Genomic DNA, 20,190 nt, shown 5'->3' with positions numbered 1-20,190 from the left:
ACTTCGCAAGCGAGCGCCCGTCCCCGCCCGCGTCCGAGCGCGTTCGCGAACGTCACCGCCGCGCGCGCCCAAAGCGCGCTCGACATCTCGCGCGCGCGCTCGCCGTGCGCCCCGATCGGTCGCTTCACCGAACGTCGCGCGAGGACGACCGAGGGACGACCGCGGACGCGCGCGACGCGCGGTCGACGAGCTCGGACGACGACGATCGTGGGCGTCGACGATCGATGTGATTTAGGGTTTAGCGTCACGCACATCACCGGTCGCGCGACCGACACCGAGAGGAGTGAAAATCCGCGCGTGGGACTTGGGGGGGTGATTGATGAGTGCTCACTCGAGAGGAAAACCCCGCGCGGGCGCGCGACGCGCGGGGTGGAAAGCCCTGGCGACGGCGACGACGTCCGCCTTTTCGCGACGCGCACGGCGATGGTGAAGTTTCTCAAGGTGCGTCCGCGCGCGTGACGCGTGCGGTGGTGTTCGTCGAGCGTCGACGCGTGGACGCGCGCGACGCGACGGCGGTCGAGGCGATGAAGACGCCGGGCGAGCGCTCGATCGACGGCGCGATCGAGCGCGATGGGGGGGAAGTCGACGGCGTCGACGCGCGTCGAGGGCGATGCGGAGCGACGCGAGAGGGGAGATGCCTCGAAAGTTTCGCGACGACTGACGTCGGTGTTTTTCCATCGCAGCCGGGCAAGGTTGTCGTCGTTCTCGCTGGCCGCTACGCCGGGAAGAAGGCGGTCATTGTGAAGAATGTGGACGACGGTAACTCCGCGCACCCGTACGGGCACGCGCTCGTGTGCGGTCTCTCCACGATCCCGCGCAAGGTACGAAATGATTTACATCGATGCGCGCGCACGGCGCGTCGCGCGCGTCGGCGCGATCGACGCGGCGAGCGTTTGGTTGCACGGAGATGTGGGTTCAAAGCCCTAAAGCCCTGAAACGCGCCCGCGCGAGCGCGAGAGACTGACCGCTCGTTCCGTCGCTTTCGAAAACGCGCAGGTGACGAAGAAGATGGATGAAAAGAAGCAAGCCAAGCGCTCCAAGTGCAAGACTTTCATCAAGAACATCAACTACTCCCACCTCATGCCGACCCGTTACACCCTCGACGTCAACTTCAAGGACGTCGTCACGTCCGACGTGTTGGACAACGCCACGAAGAAGGTTGCGGCTCAAAAGGAGGCGAAGAAGCTCCTCGAGGAGCGATTCAAGACTGGCAAGTCTCGTTGGTTCTTCACGCGCCTCGCCTTCTAAGTGGAGAAGAGTTCTCGCACTAGGCGGCAGGTTTTAGTAGATGTTTGGGGGCGACGGCACATAGCAAAGACTTCGCTCGTGTTCGATGCGCGCTACTTAGAAAATACATTCGTGTTATGCGCATAATCATGAGCTGATGAACAAACCGTATCGGAATCGCACTTTTTCACCTTACAAGTGAAGGAAGGAACTAACGTCGCTACTCTATTACGAAGAAAGATCTACACAAAACACTAAAAAACACGCTCGAACGGACGCCCGCGCCGCGGGCTCCGCGTCGAACTCACACATCGTCACCCGTCGCGCGGTAAAATGCGCAGGATGGCAATAGTTAAAGAATGAATTAACATCATCACGCCGCCTTCGCCACTCGGAAGAGCGTCTTGAAGTTGTCGCTGATGATGGTCGTGCTCGGCGAGGAGCGGTACTCGATCCCGTTCGCCTTGGCCCAAGACTTTAAGAGCGGCCGAAGCTTGTGGTAGTGGTACCGCGGCATCGTCGGGAACAGATGATGTTCCAATTGTGTGTCCATACCACCCCACAGCCAAGTTTCGAGCCCCCCAAAGACGCATTCAGCGTCGCGCGTCGAGCGGAATTGGCCCTCGACGTACTCCGCACCCTCGCCAAAATCCATAATTTCTTCGCTCTGGTGCGTCGCGCTCACGAGAGCGCCGACGAGAAAGCCACTGAAGAAGATAGAGCCGACGGCCACCTGCCACGGCATCATTGTCGCCAAGAAGAGGTAGTTCACCCCGATCATCGCGAGCTCCTTGACATCCTTTCTTCCCCACGCCGTGGTGATGGAGTGGAATCGCCAGAGCCAAAACATGATGGAAAGCAGAGGATAGCCGTAGATGTGCTGATACTTTCGCATCGGGTGGTCCGGACGTCCCGACGCCGACGGTTCTCTGAGATAAAAGAACGGTTCCATCATGATATCGTTATCGAGGTGCTCCTCGTTGGTGAACGTGTGATGCATGGAGTGCTTTTGCATCCACCACTCCACCGAGTGCCCGTTGAGCAACGTGGGCATGTATCGCATGAGGTCGCACCAGGGTCCCCGACCGTGGACGTAGTCGTGGCCCAGCCAGCCCGCTTGTTGCATCCCGAGACTGAGCAAAATGGTGGCGATGAACGGATGAGAGTACGCGACGGCGGTGCCGCTCACGTAGAGCGCGACCACTTGGAAGAGCGCCCAAGCCTCCTTCACGGGGTTTCGCTTAAAGAATCCGTCCTCTGCGAGCTTGTCGCGGAGCTCACCGAACGAGCTGATCACCGCGTATGACTCTTTGCTCGGCATTCGGCTCATATCCTTGGGCGGATCGCACCGAGGAAGCTTACTCAGACGCCGCAGCGCCAAGTCGCTCCCGTTGGGGCCGTACGAGTGCAGCGCGTAGAAAATATCCGTCGCATCGCGCCCGTCGAAGAAGTGAATCCAACGCTCACCGCCCGGGTGCGCCTTGGCCCACCCACGGGCGTCGTACCACTCGTCACCAATCTTCAATCGGATCGGTTCCTTCGCGTCTCGCTCGCGTCCCTCCGGCACGTCGTCGTACGTCGGCGTCGCCAACGGGTTCGCCACCGCGCCCGGCGTCCGCACGCTCGCGCGCGCGCGCACTCGCGACGCGAACCGTCTCGCCATCTTCACCGTCGTCGCCTTCCTCGCCGCGGCGTCGCTCGATCCGAACCGCGTCGCGCGCGTCGCCCCCTCGTCGCCCCGCGTCCGCGCCGTCGTCATCGTGCGCGTCCCCATCGCGCGCGCGCGTCCCATCACGCCCACCGACGACGCCATCGCGCGCGCGTTCGTTCGTTCGACCCCACCGTCGTTCGCGCCGTCGCCTCGTCCTCGCACGCGATGCGCGCGTCGCACTCTCGTCGCCGCCGTCGCGCGCCGTCGACGTCAGCCCAAGTGGATCGCCTTCGAGGCACATCGTCGAGTCATCACTCGTGGACGTCATCCCCATCGTCTCATCCACATCCACGGCATCCACGTCGACGGCGATGGTGATGAAGACCTCGCGCGTGCCCCCCCCCTTCGATCGCGATCGATGTGCACCGATATCACGATCGATCGATCGATCGATCGACATCACGGAGGATCATCGATCGAGGTCGGATCGACCGATCGTCGTCGTCGTCGTCGTCGTCCACGGTCGCGATCGCCCCGTCGCCCGGCGTCCGTCGCCCGTGGGTCGTCGAGCGGGACGTCACCCACGGCCGACGCGTGGACCGATGCCGCGCGCGTTGAGCGAGTGCGTCGTGCGCACGGAGGCGATGGCGAAGCCGCGCGCGCGCGACGGCGTCGAAACCGCGCCGCCGTCGCCGACGACGCCGCACGACGCATCGTTCCCAGGCGCCGCCTCGAGCTCGGACAGCGACGCGAGCGATGGCGCGGCCGACGTCTCGCGATGCGTGCGAGAGATGTTGCGAGCGATGGGAGAGGACGTGGAGAGAGAGGGTTTAATGGACACGCCCGCGCGCGTGGCGAAGGCGCTGGCGTTCGCGATGCGAGGATACGACGCGTGCCCGACGGCGGCGTTAGGGACGGCGCTCTTCAACGAGGACGGCTTAGCGCGCGCCTCGAGCGCGAGCACGAAGGAAGACGTCGAACTGGGAACGAACGACGTGGTGTTGGTGAGAGATATTCCCGTTTTCAGCACGTGCGCGAGGACGTTCATGCCGTTTTACGGAGTAATTCACGTCGGGTACGCCCCTCGCGCGGGCGTCATCGTCGGCTTGAGCAAGCTCGCGCGCGTCGCGGAGGTGTACTCGAGGCGATTGCAGACCCCCGACGGGTTAGCGCGCGCGGTGGCGCAGGCGTTAGATGACGTCGCGTCTCCGCTGGGGGTTGGCGTGATGTTCACGGGCATGCAGTTGGGACCGTTTGAACCGCGAAAAATGGAGGGATGGGCGTCGACGGGGTGCTTCGCCGCGACAAACTCCGTGTGGTGGGACGAGTTTTCGGCGCTCGTAGAGCTCGGCGGTGGACCGTCCGAACTTTCGCGTGGGATCTGGGGCGATGAATCTCGCTGCGGCTCGTGCGATAACGTGCAAGGTGGAAAGGTAGCGACGACGAGGGGCGAGACGGAGACGATGATGGACGCCGCGGCTTCGCGAGCCGCGTCGGAGGTTGACGAGTCCGTTTTCTCGAGCGTTTCCAAGCTCCTTCGGGCGTTGAATTTAGAGAAACGAGTTTCAGAGGCGACCGACGGAGAGGTGACGCTGGAAGACACCGCGAAGAGGTACTCGCAGTTGCTCGCGGCTATGCGATCCGGAGCCGACGTGCCCTTCAACCTGATCGCGGAATCAGCGACGCGAGATGGCGAGTCGAACGACGGCGTGGACGAAATCGAGGATGGCGTGTGCGTCACACGCGATCTTCACATGTCCACGGTGTGCGAACATCATCTCTTGCCGTTCCATGGCACGGTGAGTGCGGCGTATATGACGGGTCCGGGCGCGCAACCGCTCAGCCGCGACACCCTCCAGGCCATCGTCAGTCGCCATTCTAGACGGTTGCAGGTGCAAGAACGACTCACGCGAGACATCGCAGAAGAGATAAGCACCCTCACGGGGGGCGTTGGAGTGATTGTAGCCGCGCGCGCCTCACACTTGTGCATGGTGAGCCGAGGAGTCGAGAAACCCGGTAGCTCAACGTGCACGGCTGTGAAACTCGGGCAGTTCGCCCGTGAGCCCGCGTTGCGCGCGCGCGTTTGGAAGCGCTTATGCGCTACAGGGAATTTATAATGACGTCGATGACGCGTCCGTAGCTGCGTAGTGGTGTTTGTGATTTGAATTGTTTTACAAGCAACTTTTTCACGACGAGCTCGCGAACATGTCTGGCGCGCTTGCCAAGAGAGCTTTGATGTCCGAGAAATGCGCGTCCTGCACGCGCGATATCTTTCCTGCCGCGGCTCCTTGCGCTGCAACGTGCGCCTTGAGGGCTCGCCCGAGAACAAGCGCCAATTCGGTGTGAAACCAAATAAGCTCGTGCTCCATGTTGGCGCAGCATCGCTCGTAGCGCTCGTGAGTTTGCGTCCGTTCGATGCGTAGATCGCTCGCCGCAAGCTCTATTCTTTGCTTCTCTTCTCGCTTCGGGCCCGGTTCTGGAATACCCATCGTCGAAAGCTTGGCCTCAATTCGTCCTATGCTCGAAGAGACTCGATTGTAATGATCCACGATGCGTTTGCGCGCCTCGAAAGCGGCCATCGTCGCGGCGCACAAGCCATTCATCTCTTCGAGAGAATCTAAGAATTCCGAGCGCATCGTTTCGCTCGCTTCGCGCTGCGCTGGGATGAGAGCTACGAACAAGTCGCTCATGCGCTTCCACGCGACGCCTTTGGATGACGGCTCGAACACCTTGAGCGCCTTCTCCTCCTGCGTCGCCAGCAGCTCCAGGCAACCGTTGAAATCCTCGTACGCTTTTACAGTGTGCATACCGTGCTTCTGAAGCGCCGACGTCGCGGCAACGAGCTTATCCATGCGGTTCTTTAAGGTGCTCACGTAATCCACGATTTCGACGTGTTGCTGATTCTCTCGCATGGCGTCCACGGACATGGACGACGTGAGCGAGGAAATATCCGAGGTGTTCAGTGTGGACAGCCACGACGTCACCGACGAGACGCTATCGCTGAGGACTCCGCGCTCGTGCCACGGCACGCGATTCGCCCACGTCTTGGGATCTTGCGTCAAGAATGCGAGTAAATCTTGCGACTTGCGCATCAAAGGGTGCGCGGCGACGCGAGCCGCGAACATGGCCAAGCCGGTGCGCCTTCGCTCTATTCCACGAGACGACGGATCGTCCATGTGCAGTATCGTCTTCGACGGGATGACGGGAATGATGACTCCGTCGCAATTCGCCTCGAGCTGCTTACTCAACCACTCGAAATCGGAGTATCGTCGCGTCACGCATCCGCTCGAGCCTTTCCCTCCGTACGCCTCGGCGTCGGTCCAGTACGTCACCTTGTACTCGATGTGTTTACTCAGACCGTCGCCCACGCGATGCGGATCGCCGATCTCTATGATGATCTCATCGTCCGTCGTCGTCGTCCCGATCGCCTCGTGACCTCCCGGGACGCGCACGATGCCCACGCTCGGGGCGCTCGGGCGCGGTCCCGGTGTGAGGAACGCCCGTCGCTCCTCGGGCGCGGGCGAGATCGCGCGCGGCGATGACGCGTCGCGCACCTCCATCGCGCGCGCGTCTCCGTCGTCGCGCGCGACGCAGCGATGGGTCGGACGTCCGCGTCGACGTTCGACGATCGCGTCATCGCGCGCGGTCGATCGCGCGCGTGTTGTCCGACCGACCGCGTGTGGCGACCGACCGCACGTCCACGACGACGGTCGCGCGGTCCGTCGAGGACGCGGTGCGACCACACGTCGTGGCGCGCGTCGACGGCTCCACGGACCGCGTCGACGGACCGCGCGAACGCGTCGTCGCGCGAACGCGTCGTCGCGCGAACGCGCGGCGTCGTCATGTCCAACGCCGGCATCGGGCTCTCGCAGTTCGCCTTCGTCGGCACGTTCATAGCGGCGGTGAAGAAGACGATCACGGGACCGAGGGCGGAACCGCCCGATCACTTAAAGTGCGCCATCACGCAAGAGTTATTCACCGATCCCGTGGTCTTGGTGCAGAGCGGGTACACGTACGATAGGCGGGCGATTCAGAGGTGGTTGGCGCAGAAATTCCCACCCACCGACCCGACGTCGAACGTCGAGTTGTGGTGCACGGACATCGTTCCGAACTGGTCGTTGAGGCAGGCCGTGGACGAGTGGGCGCTTGCGAACGGCGCACGAACTTTAGAAGCCCCGGTGGAGGCGGTGCGAGTGACCAAGGATGGGCGACCCACGGGGAGGCGGAGCGCGAACGCGACGTCCGCGGCGGCGCTCACGCACCAATATTTGCAAGCTTTACATCGCTCGCATCCGCGACACGCGGCGTGCGTGGTATTTTTGATGACGTTCACGCTAGGAACGATCACCGTCACCGCGCTCACGGTGGCTCATAGCGTGGGCTCGGCCGCGGCCGCCGCGCTGCGGCACGAGTCCATCGCGTGGTTGTGCACGGGACCGGTGCAGAACGCCGCGTGGTGGGGTGGCGTTTTGTCCTTTCTGTGGCTTGCCCAAAACGCTGGACCGCCGATTGAGCAGGGAAGGGGTCGCGATCGCGGAGAACGACAACCTGAGATCGTCGGTCGAGGACTGTTTCGTCGTCTCGCCGGCGGTTGAGGTTTGTCTGTCGGTCGAGCGAACAGTCTGCGTTCGAGCGTTGTATCATAGATTAGAGTTGTATGCGAGCGAAACGTCGCGTTTAAAATACCGTGGCGTCGTTCTTCATGAACGTTTCGTCCTCTTCAGCGTGCGCACGATCATGGTCTCGTTCGCTCGTCCCATGCGACCCAGAGAGCCTCTGAACAACCTCTCTGTCACCAAAAGCACATCTTCCCCGCTCGCGCATCGATCGAAGCGCTCGACAAAGTTCGAACCCACACAAGGCGTCGCTCCCGAGCGAACGCCGAAAGCGGAACACGCGTACGCGCGCGATCGAGCGACAGGGTTAATTATCTTCCGTGACTCGTCGTCTCGAGATTTAACACCGCTCGGTCGCGGAGGACGCTCGCGCGAGAGTCTCTCTCACCTCGGACGGACGTTTTCTCACGCCGCCCTCAACTCGGACGATCGCTCGACCGCGATGCGATTCACGAGCGCGCGCGACGTGAACGAATCTTCGAGCGCGTTGGAGAAAAATATTGAGGACACGTCTCCGTCGATGACGTCTTCAGTGCGCGCAGAGGGGCACAGAGACGGCGGCGATGCGAACGAAGATGCGTGGGAATTCGTGGGCGGGAAGAAAAAGTCAGGGAACACGCCGAGACAGAACGCAGAGTCAGCGGGGACTGGGGAGGAGGGAAAGAGACGTCGAAACGGTAGCGCACACGCGACTCGCAACGGAACGGGGGCGAGGTCGGAGAAATCAAACGTCAGCAGGGTCGGAGGCCAGCAACTCGAACGCGGCGCGACGAACGGCGCATCCGAACACGTCAAAACTGCACACAATGATGATCAGAAGCGGCGACAACGTCAAAAACAACAACAGAGCGCTCGATTGGAGCCATCTGGATGGGCTGCGATCGTCACAGGTCGATTGTCGCCGACGGACGTTTCCGCGGACGCGGCTGCGATAGCGGTGACGGCGCAGACAGTGGCCGTGGATAACGTTATTGACTCTGTTCACGATGTTCAATTATCGCCCGGGAGCGCTACTTCTAGCGAAGATAAGTTATCCAGGATGGACTCGCGCGAGGTCGAGGGTTCTCAATCACCGCAGTCGGATCGAGAATCGCAACTGATCAGCGGCGCGCGGGAGAACGCTGAAGTTGTTGGAGCCGGAGCCAGAGCTTTGAAAGGCTGGGCATCGATTTTGGGCGGCAGTAGCGCTCCGGAGAGTCAGGTAAAAGACAACATTATAGATCAGGGCATCAAGGCAGAGGCTGTGGTCGAGACGAGCCCTAACAAGTCGGAAGACACTTCCGGGAAGGCCCCGGTGGCGCCAGCTGCGTCAACGTGGACCGGTTGGGGAGTATCTTCCCCTCCTCCCAAGGTCGATCTGAAGGCGACTATGGAGGCGGATGCAGCCGCCGCTGCGGCGGCGGAGCCGACGCAATCGTCCGCGGTGAAGAAAGAAGTGACTAGGACTGATGAGAAGCATAGAAAGCAAAACGGCCGCAAGAAGAAAGACGTGAATGGCAAGAAGGAGAACAAGTCTGCCAAGCAACGCCAAGACGGCTATCGAAAAGACAGAGAGAAGATCTCCAGAGTAAAAGTGACTGTGTCTAAACCGATATCTCCGCCGCCCGTGGATGTGTCGATGGATCGCCCCAGAGCGCCGCTGTCCAGTGACGTCGAAGACGCCCTTGCCGAGAGGCTTGGACGCGAGCTCATTGAGTGCGCTCACATGCAGTATTTCACGCCCACCGCGCAATTGCTGAAGAAGGAAAGACGCGCTGTGGACGTGGTTATTCGCGCGATGAACGCCATCGTGCAGACGTTGTTCCCGGCGACGGGGGTTGAGGTGTTTGGCTCGTATCCCACTCGCGCGTGGGTGCCGGGATCTAGCAACTTAGATTTGTCTCTGGAGCTCCCAGAGGCGATTAGCTCGCGCCCTGACCGAAGAATCGAGGCTCTGCACACACTAGCGATGGCACTCCGAACAAATCCGTGGGTGATGGACGTCAATGTCGTGCCGAGCTCGTTCAGGCCTTTGATTCGCATGAGCACGCACACAGCTTTCTTCCAGCCGATGCCGCAGCAACTCACCGGTAAAGCCTCCGCAGCGTTCGCTGAAGGCGTGAAAGCTATTGTTCCGCCGTTGAGCGCGAGTTCGATGGATGTGAACGGTACGCCACCGTTACCATCAGGCCCAAGACCGGGGCCTCCCCCATACGGCGTTCCAGGACTCGGGCAAAATGGTTTCGGACTTCCGCTCGAGGTGCACATCTCGCTCAAGGATGGGAGCCACAAAGGTTTATCTGCGCTCCGATTCGTCCAAGCGGCAGAGGAACAGCACGGCGCCCTGGCTCCTCTCGTGTGCGTGCAAAAAGCTGTGTTAGCTAGTAAAGGTTTGCGAGGAGTGTACAAGGGTGGATTGGGATCGTACGCCCTGACGATGATGGCGCTGACGTCCATTCAACGCTCTTCTTGCCGTGGCGCCGCATCAAGCGCAGATGACGCATCGAAAACCCACGACGAAGCGGGTAAGCACTCAGTGACCGAAGCGACCGAGACCCGCGACGCAATGTACGTTGGACGGGCGATGCTTGATTTCCTCAAGCTGTACGGCCATGAAGCGGACTTGTCAAAGGATGTCATCTCGGCTCATACAGGTGATGCGTCTGCGGACTGGGGCATTCTTTCCGGGTCGTCGACACTTCCTGCATCGCCAAGTTCCGGACTTCACGTCGAAGATCCCCTCGAGAAGTCCAATAACGCCGGCGCTGGATGTTTCGGAATCAGCGGCGTGCAAGCTCTCTTTAGAGAACAGCTCGAGGTGCTCAGAAATGCTGCCGATACCAAGTTTGACAGCGACGTTCCGCTTTTGATGCAGCTCATCATGCTTGGTGGCGCCAAAAAAGTTTTCATAGTCTGATAATCGAGAGCGAGAAGAAGTCGCTTGAGGCACATAACATAGCTCGCAACCGCTCGCCATATCATTTGAAATTCAATTTGCTCGTATGTCCACAACAATTTCGTTCCGTACTAAGATGCATTGATGAACTGCACGTACTGCTCCATGGACTTTTCGTCCATCGGCACGATGTGACCGCCGTCATGATTCAGAACGCTTGCGCTCAAGCCGAACGCCCGCGCCACGCGAAGCGCCTGCTCAGGCGGATTGATCGCATCAGAGGCTCCGATGATGTGTAAACTGCGCGTCGGCGTTACGTCCATTTGTCCGTTCTCCATTCTCTCAAGCTTGTGGGCCACACACGTCGGCCAAGCGGCGCCGGCGATGATGGCGCACTCCGTGACGCAGGATTGGTCCTCCGCCATGACGAGCGCCGCGAGCATCGCCCCTTGCGAGAAACCAAAAATTCCAGCCCACGGTCCCGTCTCTCGCACCATTGCGATCGAATCCTCAACGCCCGGGAGTTCGCTCGCGTTGAACGTGCGCTCGCCCGGTCGAAGCGCCCACCATCCACGCCCTCCCGGGTTCGGTTCGATCGTTCCACCGTCGGCGAAGTGCCACTCCCAGTGCTCACTCGTCGCGTCACACAGAGGGGCGAGCTGTCGAGCAAACGCACGCGCGTTCCCACCCTTGCCGTGAAGGGCGAGCATGCGGCGCTTCGTCGGCCCTCCCGTTCCATCGGCGTTCACGCTCGCGCTCGCGACGACGACGACGCCCATGGACGCCGACGTGTGACGCGCGATGCGTCCCGTGACGGCTCGTTGCCGAGAGTTTGCCGACAGCCTCTGCGAACGACACCTTCGAGCGTCCGTCACGGCGCGCCTCGCGCGAGTTCGACCTCGCGCGCGCGAGATGGCGAAACGGAAGAAACGGCCGTGGCTCGACGCGTCCGTCGTGCGAAACGCGCGGGCGAGGGACGGCGAGAAGGCGCGCGAGCGACGAGAGCGCGAGCGAGCGTTCAGGGAAAAGTGTCCAGAGCGATTCGTCGAGGAGGAAAAGGAACGCGAGAGCGAACGCGAACGAGACGCACGGGCGCGCGATGGTGATTTTAAAGCGTCGACGTCGGGGCGGGGAGGACGACGGAACGATCGCGAGGGCGCGGACGGAAGACGGAAGGGCCACAAAGGCGACGGCTCGCCAGACGACTCGTTCTCGACAGACCCGCGTACGTTTCCGACGCACGCGACGTTTCAAACGCGCGAGGGATTATCGAACGATGCTCTCGAGTGGCGAAGGAGTCGCGTGGAGGCGGTGACGAAAGACATCGCGATGTGCGCTCGGCACAAACAATTACGAAGGGCGTGTCGCGCCTTTGTACAGTTGATCGAAGATGGAATGGTCCCGTCGTCGTACACGTACGCGTCGCTACTAAATGCGTACGTGAACACGGGCTCGATGGACGGTGCCGAAGCGCTCATGGAGCGCATGAGCGAAGTGGGCTGTGCGCCGAACGTCGTAGCGTACACCACGATGTTGAAAGGATACATGCTGGTGGCAGATGTCGACGCCGCGTGGCGATTGCTCGAGGGCATGAAACATCCCGTGGCTCCAGATATAAGAGCGGTGAATACGTACATACGTGTGTGCGTACGATGTGGGAGCTTGACGATGGCTCGACGCGCTTTCGAGCGCGTGCGAGACTGGGACATTGTGCCTGACGAGACAACGCACAGACTGATGGGACGATTGCTCGCGCAAGGATTAAGGTGCGACGAGCTGAAGAGCTTGATCAAGAGCGTGAAGAAGAACGAACATTTAAGATGGACACTAGACCCAAGTTTTGGTCACTGCCAGTTCTGGTGCGCTGGAAAGTGTGAACGTGGCGCGAACTGCCGATTCTATCACGATCCTTCCATCGAGCAGGTTGACGCGTCGGCGAGAGAGACGGACGTGAACGACATGCTGGCGCACCTATACGTCAATCACGCGCACGCGACGGCAATGTCGGGTGATGTAAAGCAGTGCTTCAAGTCACTTGCGAAAGCAGCCGAGAGTTTTGCACAAGATGACGACGGAAACGCGGCCGGGCTCAAGGACAGAGACGAGCGAGCAGAGCTCTTCAGACAGACGAGCAGAGATGAGCTCAAGCGTGAGATGAAACGCATCAAGGCGTTCGCGGAACGGTTAAAAAATGGAGAGCAAAAGGCACCAAACCTCGATGAGCACTTTGCGCGTTCTTTGATTTTTAGCTCACAAATTCTTCAGCCACCAGAACGAGGCTCAACAAGCTCCGAGGAGGAGGTGAGCGCCGTGCGCGAGCATCTTTATTCTGCGTTGAAGGACACAATGGGAATGAGCGATTCGGAGCGGAAAGTGAAGCGCGCGATTCGAAAAGTCATATCGGAAGACGGGACCATTCGTTTCGATCGAATGTTCAGTCACAGATTGAAGAAGGACGAGCGCGAGTTGAATCTCGAAGTTGCCGCCGGAAACGGCGACTGGGCCGTGGCGCAAGCCGCCACAGACGATTCATCCGATTGGATCTCTCTTGAGCTACGCCACGACCGCGTGTACAGCATTTTTTCACGTGCCGTCTTTTCGGGAGCATCCAATTTTGCCGCAATGGGTGGCGATGCTGCGTATGTTATGCGCCGATATATAGCTCCGGGTTCCGTGTCCAATGTCTTCGTGAACTTTCCAGAGCCGCCGCATCACAGTGGAGACGCCGCTGCAGACAACTCACTCGCCTTACTCAACAAAGAGTTCTTTCGGGATATCCACGCCGGTCTCAAAGAAAAGGGCGGTTTGGTGATATTCAGCGATAACCATCGCTACATGCAATCTTTGGCTCGAATGTTAGCTGGTATGGATTTGTTCTCGAGCCGAGATGCCGACGTGACGTCGCGCGAACCGGCAGAGCTTTATGAAACCATCGATGGAGTACGTCTATATCAAGGCATCCCCGGTCCACTCGCGGGTCATCGCGTGCACGAACAATCGTATTTCGACCGATTCTGGGAGAACGGTCGACACGTGGATCGATACTTTCTTAGCGTAGGAAAAGTTGCGTAATAGTAGTACCTCCTCGTCATTGAATAGAAAACTATTGTAATTCGCATGGATATACTTTACATATGGTACAAGCAAGTCTGATTGTTTTAGAATGTCGATCTTCGCGACGACCACAACGCACGAATCGTGTCAAATACGCCGAGTCTGAAGTCAGAGCTGAACTGCGCTTCAAACACGCTCTCGCCGGTGAGCTCGACCAGCCCGAGCTCCGATCCCCGCGAGACGCCGTTGGCCAACACGACTGCGCGACGGATGAATTTGCGCATGACGTCGCGGTGCACTGTAGGATGCGTCCAATCTGTCGCTAAGTCCTCAGCCAAGTGTACGGTGTACTCTGGTTGAGAGTTTGGTACAATCGCCACGGTACCGTCGCGGCGGCTGGCTCGCCGAAACAATCTAAGCACCGGATGTAGGAATAGGTTCCGCTGGTTTTCGAGTTCTGCTTCGCTGAGAAACTCCCCTGTCCGTGTGTTCCGACTTCCGTGATCGACAACGAAGCGCCCGTGAAACGTCTCGCCGAATTCCATCGTGATCGTCACAATAAACCCCCCGCCGGCACTTCGACCAGTTTCATTCGACGGCCCGGTCACGAATACGCCGTCGCGGAGCATTTTCATTGGGACGTCAATGTGGTAACGAGCGCCACGCATGGCGTCCTCCATGACGCCATCAACGGTCGGATACGCATTCTGCGTCGACGTCGCATCGATCAGTATGACGTCGGCTAGCGTGCCGTACATTTGATATAAGGATGAAGCTGTGTTGATACGTTGCGACGCGTGCATCAGCGCGTGCGTACTACCACGCAAAATCACCGTGGGCCAAGAGCCTCCGTGGTTTTTCACGTCGAGATACCGAGTGAGAGCTCTCGACGTGTACCTGAATCCGTGAATGAAACCGCCCGCCGAGCGCTGAAAGTCGAGGGCGTGCGCCACCGCACCGGCAAAGTACAGTCCGGGCACATTCCTCGATTCGTACGTCGCTGTCATGGACGGATATTTACCCCCGCGCTTCGTTACCTCACCAGGTTTCTCAAGTTTCGGTACGGTAGACTGTTTAAATATAGTTCGATCAAACTTCCAGCCGATGGCGCGGATAACGTAATCGTAGAAGAAACAATATTCGAGCGCCCGGCACCTGCGTTTATCCCCGGATGCGATGATGTCGTCGATGTCCACGTTGCCCTTGATCCTCAGGACGACACCGCCAAAGCCTTCTGTGATCCGCAGCTGTGACATGATCATATCGTCGATCATTATCATCGAGTCCAAACTCTTGAGCAAATACTGATCCAAGAAAGCCGCGTTGGGGATTCGCAATGCCCCGGGGTAATGCGTTTGGTGCGCGAAGCGAATTTCACTCGAAGCAAAAATGTCGGTGTGCGCCGAGACTTTGGATATCGCCGCCGCGGTCTCGAATCCGGCGTTTCCAGCACCCAAAACCGCGACGCGTTTACCGGCGAACATCGAGACGTCGTCCGTCAATTGCTCGTAGCCGATTACTTTCGGATGCCAAAAGTGCGCCGATAATTGAGTTGGCGCCGACAAACCAGTGGCTGAGATGACGTTACCGCATCGCCATTCTCCCTTTGATGTCTTGACGATGAATGCGGAACGCGTTTTTTCCTTTGCGATGGAAAACACTTCAGTGTTGTATGAAACCAACCCTTCAAGTTTTTCAGTCGCAAAATCATCAAGGTAGCGCGCCAGATCACTCGCATGCGGATAGTACTCGTCGCTGTAGTTTTGCATCAATAGACGTAGTCGATTTGGCTCGGCGTCGTCAAGCGGATCGATGAGGGAGTTCCAATCGTGACGCAAGCGGAAGTCTGCGTCTGTTTGCTTTTCTGTAAAGTAACGCTTGTTAATGCTGATCAACTTCCGATGGATCGGAAACCGCTGAAAGAACGAGCCGGCGGAAGATCGCTTCTCCAACACCACGAGCGTCGCGCTCGGAATGTCTCTCAATATGTATGTTCCAGTCTGGATACCACCCGGACCCGCGCCGAGGATGCAGTAATCCACGGATTCGTCTCGATCTGGCGCGAGCGACGCATGGAGCGTTCTTTTGCGCGCGTCGTCACCGCCTGTCGCCTTGTCTCGACGGTACGCCCTCTCTTCCTCCTCTGCGCGATTGTCGTTGCGAAAAGCTACCGGAATCGTGTAATCTACGCCTCTCTGCGGGACGTTCGAGGTGCTCGCACCGACGTGCGTGCCCGCGAAGAAGGCAACGATCATGGATGTTATCGCCACGAGGACCGAAACGGACGTTCTGCGTCGCTCCGACGCGTCCGCATCGCGCGTCATGGACGCGAGTGCATGTGTGTGGCTCACACCCGCGCGCTCGTTCGAGTGAACGTCTTCGCGATGGAGTGCGCGAATCGATGGAGCTCGATCGCGCGATTGTCTACGCGTGCATCCTCGTCTCGTTTGTCCACCGAAGCTAGATCAGCGACGATCGTCGTCGTGGGACGACATTCGTCTCGTAATTGGCAACGCGCGCGATTCCCTGCGCGACGCGCGTCGTACGCGGACGAGGACGAAACCGCGTCGTACGAACGATGGAGCATCGCGGAAACTGAGGACACGGAGTCGTCGGAGAGATTGGGGACGTTCGAACGGACGACGTTTTCCTTCTTAGACGAGAGTGGACCAAACGCCCTGGTCACGGCGAGGCCAACACGGAGCAGGTCGCGAACACTCTTCGTTTCCATCGTTGGCTTGATGTTTCTCGGGAGCTTGGCGCAAGGTGCGAGCCTTAGCGTCATCGTTCGCCGACTGTTTACCGTCGCCGTCGTTCGTTTCGTTTTCCGCAGAGCGTATCGTTTTGCGTGCAACGTGTATGAAGGCGCTTCAGAGGTCAGAGTTCAATTTTCAATTAAGGGTGTGGTCTCGGCCGCATCGTCGCGTGCAAGGCTCGTGTTGAGGGGTTCAACGGACGGCGTGCGTCCCGCTTGCGAGAGAGCGATGGCAAAATTTAACGAAGACAGACGCGGAATGTTGTTGATCCCGCTTGTCGCCGCCTTCGTGGGTTGGTTCACCAACTGGCTCGCCGTTAAGATGATATTCTACCCGATCAAGTTTACGGGTATTCCTTGGCTCCAATACGTCGAAGGAGCGGTGTACGGTTTTGACATTCTTCAACCTCTTGGCATTGTTGGCTGGCAGGGCATCGTCCCGGCCAAAGCGGCGCAAATGTCGTTGACCATGGTCACCATGGTCACCGAAAAGCTTGTAAACGTCCAAGAAGTCTTCATGCTTCTCAATCCCACGGCAGTTAGTGACTTGCTTTTGAGCGAGGTACCGAGCATGGCGAGAGAGATCGCTGGAGCCATTTCCGTCCCCAACTGGGCAGTATCTCTCGCCGAGCGCGGTGTGCCGGCGCTTCCGGGGCCAATCTTGGGTGAAGTGAGCGAAGTCGTCACGTCATATCTGAGTGGATTCGTCGTGTTACTTCAACAACAGGTCGATCACGTCATCGATCTGAAAGAGCTAGTCGTTACCGCGATGTGCACAGATCGCGTTGTCTTGGTGGACCTGTTTCAGAGATGTGGCGCCGCGGAGCTCTCGTTCTTGGTCAATAGTGGACTCTTCTTCGGATTCTTTCTCGGTGTCATCCAAATGATCGTATGGGCGTTCTACAACAACCCCTGGTCCATCACGATTGGCGGTTTGATTGTCGGCTTGGCGACGAATTGGCTCGCCCTGAAATGTATCTTTGAACCCGTCGAACCCGTTTATGTGGGACCTTTCAAGTTGCAAGGTTTGTTCCTACAACGGCAACAAGAAGTCAGCGGCACGTTCAGCGACTACCTCACCGCAAAGGTGCTGAAGAGTGAAGAAATTTGGAACAACATGCTCAACGGGCTGAAAGGGGCGGAGTTTGACGAAATGTTGCGCTCGTACACAAAAAATTTTGTCATTGAGGAAGCTGCTCGCCGCGGCATGGACGTCGCTGAATTGGATATTGAGCTCGTCGACGAGATCTGCCAGCGTGTCGTAGACGAGCTTCCCGATCACGTTGACGTCTTGCACGATTATACCGATTCAACGCTCGGTCTGCAAGCGCTTATGCGCGAGAAAATGCAGCTAATGACACCGCAGGCTTTCGAACGCGTACTGCACCCAGTGTTCGAGCAAGATGAGACGACGCTCATCATATCGGGTGCCGTACTCGGAGCCATCGCGGGTTACATTCAACAGGTGTACTCGGTGAAGGGCACGGATAGCGATGATTCACAATGATGTTGAATTGTAATGTTTTATCCTCTTTATCCTCTAATAGCCATCATCCACTGGAATTCTATCGGCGTGATCGTAGTACGTCGTAATTTGTCTCGCGTGCACCGTGCGATCACCGCGAAGATCGAGATACTTCCAGTCCGGGTAGTCGCACTTCACTGAATCTGACGCCATGGCAGCGAGCCGCGGAAAGTGCTCGCGCACCGCGTTGATAATCAACTCAGCCACGCGTCGCTGTCCTATTTCGCTGAAATGCAGACCATCCACGAAAGCCGTGGAATCGACGTTGCCGCCGATGGAAGACTGCAACGAGTCGTACAAGTCAACGACTGGGATAGAGATCGAGTGAGCAACTCGCTTCATCGCTTCCACGTACGGTTTCACAAGCGCCGTCGTCCTGTTCGGCGCCGAGGTCGAGCCCGCCAATAACGTGCCGAATCCAGAACCGGGCTGTGCGGCCCTTATTGCGCAATCCATAGCCCATGCGTCGTCGTCCACTGGCGGCGGCGTGATGAACAACAGGCGAGGCGATGGTTTGAGACGCAGAACACTCTCTGCGATGCGCACGAGGTTCTTCTCGTATCGTTCGACTGGAACGTGCTGGACGGCACCCGCAGGCGATTTCCCATCGCACGCGTCGTTCGAGCCGAATAGAACCGTCACCAGCACCGGCGATGGTTCTTCACTAGTAAAGACTTGATCGAGCATCGAAACGGCGTGATCGGTGTTATACCCACTGTAGCCGCGCGCCTTGACGTCTACACAGCGGCGAAACTCGTGCTGCATTCGAGCACCGAATCCACCGACTTCAAAAGACCGCTCCGTGAGCGAATCGCCGAATAAAACGATGCTCGCACGTTTCTGCGTCGCGGTGTTCGCCGATTTCATGGCGGCCGCCTTGTGCGTCGAACCCGTGGCGGTGTTCCCATCAGGCGCCCCGCGCTTGAGCTTGAGCTGCGTGCGCACACGTTCTCGTCTCCTGAGACACGGTTTGCACAACGCTCTGTGACCTTCGCGCGTGATGCCACGCTGCTTATCGCGGTTCACGTATCGCTGCGGCTCGTTCGAGCATCTCGACGTCGACACGAGCTGCGACGAGCGCGCCTGGAGGAGTGAACCGGTGAGTGCGCTCTGGATGAGCGATGACGACGACACGAGCGAGCGTCCAGAGTCTTCACGTGCGGAGGACGAGCACGATGAACATCCGTCGCACGCGCATCTCGGCGCGGGGTCTTCGGGGCGCATCGCGAAGTGGCGACACGTCGTCGCGTCGAAGCTCGAGCGAAGTGAACGCCACTCGTCGTTCGATCGCATCGCAACGATATGAACGCGTCGCTCGAGCGTGCGACGACGGAGAAGGAGGCACACAGTAACGCGCAAGAGCGCGCAGTCGCATCTTCGCCGTCTTCTTCAGAGCGTCGTCGCACTTTGCTCGTCTTCGATCTCAATGGACTTTTCGTGGAGCGTGTTAAAGGGACAGTTTTCGCGCCGCTAAAGGAATCGGACGACGACGCGCGAGATGATGACGACATGAACGGTCCAATTTCTTCCCGAACACGTAACGCGACGACAAGACGAGCGATCGTGACGCCAGACTTTAAGTGTGCAAATACAAACTGTTTTATTCGAAGGTTTGCGAGCGAGTTCATCGAGTGGTGTCACGAGCGTTTTGAAGTCGCAGTGTGGTCGAGCGCGATGGAAGTGAACACGAACATTATGGTTAACAATGTGTGGCGCGAGCAGCGCGACAAGCTCGCGTTCATACTTTCCCAGGAGCACTGCGCAACTGCTGGAACGATGCGCACCTCTGACGGGAGAGGTATTAAGCCAAAATTTCTTAAGGAGCTATCGGTGGTATGGGAAAAGTTTGGCGTTCAAAGAGGTTACGACGCGACAAACACGCTTTTGATAGACGATTCACATTACAAAGTGCTTCGTAACCCGCCGAATACGGCTATTCATCCGGCTCCGTTCACCGTTGCCACCAGAGACTTTGACATCGGCTTGAGCGCGAGTGGGAGTCTGCGCACGTACCTTGAGAAGCTCTTCCAGGCAACCGGATCCGTGCCTGATTTCGTCAAAGCGAACCCGTTCGTCGATTCGGGGAATTTGGACGAGGCGAGCGCTGTCGCCGCGATGGGAGCAGAACTCGCTGCGATGCGTGTAGGAGAGAAGATGCAGACTGAACCGAAGCCGAAAACGACGCAGACCGTGGGCAAGGTGTATCCAAAACCGAAGTTGATAGCTACACAGACGACGTTGCTCTCGAAGACAGAGTCGACTGACAAAGAAGCACGATAGAATGATAGAATGGCTTGTAGCGTTGAATGAAAAGCAGGCGCGGCGCACTGAAGCTTGTAGTTTAGGGTTTAGGGTTTAGGGTTTAGGGTTTAGGGTTTAGGGTTTAGGGTTTAGGGTTTAGGGTTTAGGGTTTAGGGTTTAGGGTTTAGGGTTTAGGGTTTAGGGTTTAGGGTTTAGGGTTTAGGGTTTAGGGTTTAGGGTTTAGGG

At 58.6% G+C, this 20,190-nt stretch overlaps 12 protein-coding genes across 12 annotated transcripts; 7 read left to right on the top strand and 5 right to left on the bottom strand.

Moving 5' to 3' along the window:
- Window positions 1-423: 423 nt before the first annotated feature.
- Window positions 424-1,248, top strand: OT_ostta05g00110 (Ribosomal protein L27e; the record flags this gene model as incomplete). The annotated part of the gene is made up of 3 exons (XM_022984136.1): window positions 424-441; window positions 684-821; window positions 997-1,248. The coding sequence occupies 3 exons, from the start codon at window positions 424-426 to the stop codon at window positions 1,246-1,248; spliced, it is 408 nt and encodes a 135-aa protein (XP_022838896.1).
- Window positions 1,249-1,600: 352 nt separating this feature from the next.
- Window positions 1,601-2,890, bottom strand: OT_ostta05g00100 (Cytochrome b5-like heme/steroid binding domain; the record flags this gene model as incomplete). Its single annotated transcript, XM_003079068.2, has 1 exon — window positions 1,601-2,890. The coding sequence occupies one exon, from the start codon at window positions 2,888-2,890 to the stop codon at window positions 1,601-1,603; it is 1,290 nt and encodes a 429-aa protein (XP_003079116.2).
- Window positions 2,891-3,522: 632 nt separating this feature from the next.
- Window positions 3,523-4,995, top strand: OT_ostta05g00090 (GTP cyclohydrolase I, conserved site; the record flags this gene model as incomplete). The annotated part of the gene is made up of 1 exon (XM_003079059.2): window positions 3,523-4,995. One exon carries the CDS (start codon window positions 3,523-3,525, stop codon window positions 4,993-4,995), a length of 1,473 nt encoding a protein of 490 aa, XP_003079107.2.
- Window positions 4,996-5,064: 69 nt separating this feature from the next.
- On the bottom strand, window positions 5,065-6,438 carry OT_ostta05g00080 (Phox homologous domain; the record flags this gene model as incomplete). The annotated part of the gene is made up of 1 exon (XM_003079058.1): window positions 5,065-6,438. The coding sequence occupies one exon, from the start codon at window positions 6,436-6,438 to the stop codon at window positions 5,065-5,067; it is 1,374 nt and encodes a 457-aa protein (XP_003079106.1).
- A 282-nt stretch (window positions 6,439-6,720) lies between these two features.
- OT_ostta05g00075 (Zinc finger, RING/FYVE/PHD-type) lies at window positions 6,721-7,473 on the top strand (the record flags this gene model as incomplete). Its single annotated transcript, XM_022984135.1, has 1 exon — window positions 6,721-7,473. The coding sequence occupies one exon, from the start codon at window positions 6,721-6,723 to the stop codon at window positions 7,471-7,473; it is 753 nt and encodes a 250-aa protein (XP_022838895.1).
- A 463-nt stretch (window positions 7,474-7,936) lies between these two features.
- OT_ostta05g00070 (Zinc finger, RING/FYVE/PHD-type) lies at window positions 7,937-10,390 on the top strand (the record flags this gene model as incomplete). The annotated part of the gene is made up of 1 exon (XM_003079057.2): window positions 7,937-10,390. One exon carries the CDS (start codon window positions 7,937-7,939, stop codon window positions 10,388-10,390), a length of 2,454 nt encoding a protein of 817 aa, XP_003079105.2.
- A 110-nt stretch (window positions 10,391-10,500) lies between these two features.
- Window positions 10,501-11,148, bottom strand: OT_ostta05g00060 (Serine hydrolase FSH; the record flags this gene model as incomplete). The annotated part of the gene is made up of 1 exon (XM_003079056.1): window positions 10,501-11,148. One exon carries the CDS (start codon window positions 11,146-11,148, stop codon window positions 10,501-10,503), a length of 648 nt encoding a protein of 215 aa, XP_003079104.1.
- Window positions 11,149-11,281: 133 nt separating this feature from the next.
- On the top strand, window positions 11,282-13,441 carry OT_ostta05g00050 (tRNA (guanine-N-7) methyltransferase; the record flags this gene model as incomplete). Its single annotated transcript, XM_022984133.1, has 1 exon — window positions 11,282-13,441. The coding sequence occupies one exon, from the start codon at window positions 11,282-11,284 to the stop codon at window positions 13,439-13,441; it is 2,160 nt and encodes a 719-aa protein (XP_022838894.1).
- An 86-nt stretch (window positions 13,442-13,527) lies between these two features.
- OT_ostta05g00040 (FAD-dependent pyridine nucleotide-disulphide oxidoreductase) lies at window positions 13,528-15,747 on the bottom strand (the record flags this gene model as incomplete). Its single annotated transcript, XM_003079054.2, has 1 exon — window positions 13,528-15,747. The coding sequence occupies one exon, from the start codon at window positions 15,745-15,747 to the stop codon at window positions 13,528-13,530; it is 2,220 nt and encodes a 739-aa protein (XP_003079102.2).
- Window positions 15,748-15,807: 60 nt separating this feature from the next.
- OT_ostta05g00030 (unnamed product) lies at window positions 15,808-17,685 on the top strand (the record flags this gene model as incomplete). The annotated part of the gene is made up of 1 exon (XM_022984132.1): window positions 15,808-17,685. One exon carries the CDS (start codon window positions 15,808-15,810, stop codon window positions 17,683-17,685), a length of 1,878 nt encoding a protein of 625 aa, XP_022838893.1.
- Window positions 17,686-17,718: 33 nt separating this feature from the next.
- On the bottom strand, window positions 17,719-18,927 carry OT_ostta05g00020 (Lipase, GDSL; the record flags this gene model as incomplete). Its single annotated transcript, XM_003079051.1, has 1 exon — window positions 17,719-18,927. The coding sequence occupies one exon, from the start codon at window positions 18,925-18,927 to the stop codon at window positions 17,719-17,721; it is 1,209 nt and encodes a 402-aa protein (XP_003079099.1).
- Window positions 18,928-19,005: 78 nt separating this feature from the next.
- Window positions 19,006-19,983, top strand: OT_ostta05g00010 (NLI interacting factor; the record flags this gene model as incomplete). Its single annotated transcript, XM_003079050.1, has 1 exon — window positions 19,006-19,983. One exon carries the CDS (start codon window positions 19,006-19,008, stop codon window positions 19,981-19,983), a length of 978 nt encoding a protein of 325 aa, XP_003079098.1.
- Window positions 19,984-20,190: the final 207 nt, after the last annotated feature.

This window comes from Ostreococcus tauri (genome assembly GCF_000214015.3).
Source record: "Ostreococcus tauri WGS project CAID00000000 data, contig chromosome 05, whole genome shotgun sequence".
NCBI lineage: Eukaryota > Viridiplantae > Chlorophyta > Mamiellophyceae > Mamiellales > Bathycoccaceae > Ostreococcus > Ostreococcus tauri.
The sequence above is the reverse complement of the archived record's forward strand: the minus strand, read 5'-3'. Positions and strand labels throughout refer to the sequence as shown.